The 2,899-nt window shown below is 58.2% G+C and overlaps 1 protein-coding gene across 1 annotated transcript; it reads right to left on the bottom strand.

Annotated features, from left to right (window-relative positions):
- Nucleotides 1-218: 218 nt before the first annotated feature.
- On the bottom strand, nucleotides 219-2,299 carry LOC148139803 (uncharacterized). The gene is given in 2 exon segments (XM_087980178.1): nucleotides 219-761; nucleotides 764-2,299. Coding segments are annotated over 2 exon segments (2,079 nt in total).
- Nucleotides 2,300-2,899: the final 600 nt, after the last annotated feature.

Below are 2,899 nucleotides of genomic sequence, written 5' to 3'. Positions count from 1 at the left end.
CCGTGGCAAATGCGGGGCGGCTCTGATGCCCGCTTGCAGTCCCCCCTTTCGGCAAGGGGTTGGACACGTCCACACCCCCGATGCCGATATTTTAAAAGTCGGCTCCTCGCCCGGTACATTCCGCCGGCCGTCATGCTGCAGTCATGGGGCCTTTGGATAGTCCCGGGACAAGGTCACATTAACTCGAGCCCTGTGAGCTCATGGTGCTTGATCGCCCGCTAGGAGTCGATGGCGTGGAGCATGGTCTTCCTGGCCTTCCGTTTTTTGTGCTGGCGGCATGAATGACATGCCAGCAGGAGCCAGGTCAGAGCCAGTAGTAACTGTATGCCTACAATGGTGTGCGAGATGATTCGGATCCAGGGATGGATGTTCACGTTCAGGCCCCAATCCCACACCCTCTGCTCCCAACCCTGGGACTGCAGAGCTGTGTCTGTGATCTCCTCTAGGTCCTTCACATGCGACTGCAACTGGTGATACAATTTCACTGAGTGTCCTACCCGGGTCCTAGGCTCTCGTAAGACCTCAGCCAAATGTGGGATGGGGGCTTGTTCAGGCTCCTGATATTTCCTGAGGGTGTCCCTGAATTTATCAGTAATTTGTATGGACTCGGGGTTCCGTCGTCGGACCTCTGAGATGTGAGCTTGCCCAACCGTGACTGGGCGCCTGGGGGTGAAGCAGAACTCGTGCTGGGGAATTGGGCACTGCAGTCCATTATACCAAAATGAGGTTTCAAGAGTGGAGACACAATATCGTCCCCCCCCCCACCATATCCCGCCCTAGTGAAGTGGGGGCTCGTGGGTTCGATTTCAAGGGTGCAGCCCTGTGTCCGGTTGAACCCGCAGTCCGCTGTTTCACTCCTTCGTAAGGGGTGAGGGCAGATGGTAATCGCCCCTCGCTGCTTGCAGCCTGTAAGCGGCACCCCGTACACAGCGGCGTTTCGAGATATGGCTGTGTGGTGAGCTAATCGATAGTTGAGGGAAGCGTTTCCCCGTATGACTCCGATGTTCTCAATGTGAAACAGGGGAAATGGCCCCGACTCTGGGGTGACCACGGGGATCAGGAGGACAATCCCGACTTCTGTTGCCTCACTGACCTCACAGTTGGGAACCACTAGGTATACTCTGGTCATACCCTTCAGAGTCCGGCTGTCGAGCGGCCCGGAGCGCCCCGCGAGTGAGGCCAGTTTGGCGCTGTCGATCCAGTCGGGCACCTCCCCCCGTTGGACCTGGTCAAGATTATGCCGGATCTGGGCTACCATCCACAGGCCATACGCATGGCACAGCTGCCCCTCGTTGATATGGGCCGTGTTTTCTCTTTCCCGGTCTATAAGGCGGTTAATGGTGTGGGCGTGTGTCTCCAGGACTGCAATGCCGTCGAGCTGGGTGTACGCTCCCTCTTCCTCCAGGCGTGCCTGGTCTGCCTGATCTGTGGGAGACCTCTGTAGCAGGTCCCTCATTACCCCTTTTAGTTGCTCGATCTTTTCGGTAAGGCTCTGAATGTCTAGGGAGTTTACTACGGATGTCCCCGTGTTGAGTCCTGTGAGAGCATCGTTGACTATGTCCCGTCTGTGTCGTTGTGTGTGCGTGTTATGTATGTCGGTCCGGTAGTGGGTTGCCCCCATGGCGTCTATGGCCCTCTCTATAACCTCCTTCCCCATCATGGCGTATAGGTTGCGTATCTGTGCTGTGCAATAGCCCGGTACCCGGATGCCCGATTTATTGACCAGCACAGGCACGACCTCGTGTCGGACGTTGTCATAAAGGGCCTCTCCCTCATCCCACAATACCAGTCCCCCCACGGGCCCCGGTCCCAGGGAGGGGCATGGCAATATCTCAGGAGTCGTGGTCGGGGGCGGTGTGGTCGGGGCGGGTGGAAAGCACAAATACAAAGAGACTACCGCGGCATTAGTAGGCTCGTAATATCCGCAAACAGACAAATCCCGTACAGTAAAGGCATCAAATGCCGGGGCAGAGGAGAGGTCCTCTGGTATGGCACACATTGTCCCGAACATGCAACCCCCCAAGTCCATCGCCTCAGCACGCCGGAGGCAGGACAGCCGCGGGTCGCGCTCCGACGTGCAGAATAAACAGAGTGTCTGTACGCCCGGGAGGACCTCCAGCCAGACGTTGTAGAACGCATCGATCACATCAGGCTTGTTCCTTGCAGGAATACAGATGGCGTCGGACGCGTTGAAGGCAACACCATGGCGGTAGAAGTTGTCATGTATTTCGGGAAAGGAAGGCGCCAGTCGGAGGGCGAAGAGGAGAGCAGGGAGGAGAGCGGTGCACCGGTGAAGCATGATCTGTGGGAAGAGAGGGAGAGAGGCACCCTTACCAAGGGTGTAGGGTTAGTGTGTGTAGGAGCAGGTCTCTCTGGAGCCGGTCCACCCGTTGCACTGTAAGGAGAAAGAGTTAGAGTCAAGTCAAGGGGGAGTATCTGTCCGGTCGGGGCTTAAGGGTAGTGCTTAAGCTGGGACCAGTGTTTCCACCTGCCCTTTCCCTTCATTTCGACACAGGCGCAAGTGTCGCTGGTGAGGATGATTTTGTGCGGTCCCAGCCACCGGGAGGGGGGCGAAGCCGGGTCGGCCGGGAGCGGCCCTGACCAGGACTTTGTCCCCAACGCCAGGAAGGGGTTGGGCGGGCAGATGCGGGCTGCAGTTTTGCCTGGTCCCTAATGTCCTGCTGGTCGCGCGCAGTTTGTCTAAGGGCCCGCAGCTGCGTGTCCAGCTGCCTGATATAGTGCGTCATCCTGTCCCTCAGCGGGGCCATGTCTTCCCCCGACCATGACGTTCTCTGGTAGTCGCATGGCCCTCCCCGTCATGAGCTCGAAGGGAGTGAGGCCAGTGGAGCGGCCTGGGGTGGCCCTCAAGCGCATCAGTATGTAGGGCAGAACGTCCACC

The sequence above is a fragment of the Chiloscyllium plagiosum genome, unplaced genomic scaffold (genome assembly GCF_037043375.1).
Source record: "Chiloscyllium plagiosum isolate Xiang-an unplaced genomic scaffold, Cpla_swu_hap1 HiC_scaffold_37, whole genome shotgun sequence".
Lineage (NCBI taxonomy): Eukaryota > Metazoa > Chordata > Chondrichthyes > Orectolobiformes > Hemiscylliidae > Chiloscyllium > Chiloscyllium plagiosum.
Note: the sequence above shows the minus strand (reverse complement) of the source record. Positions and strands in the feature narration are given on the sequence as shown.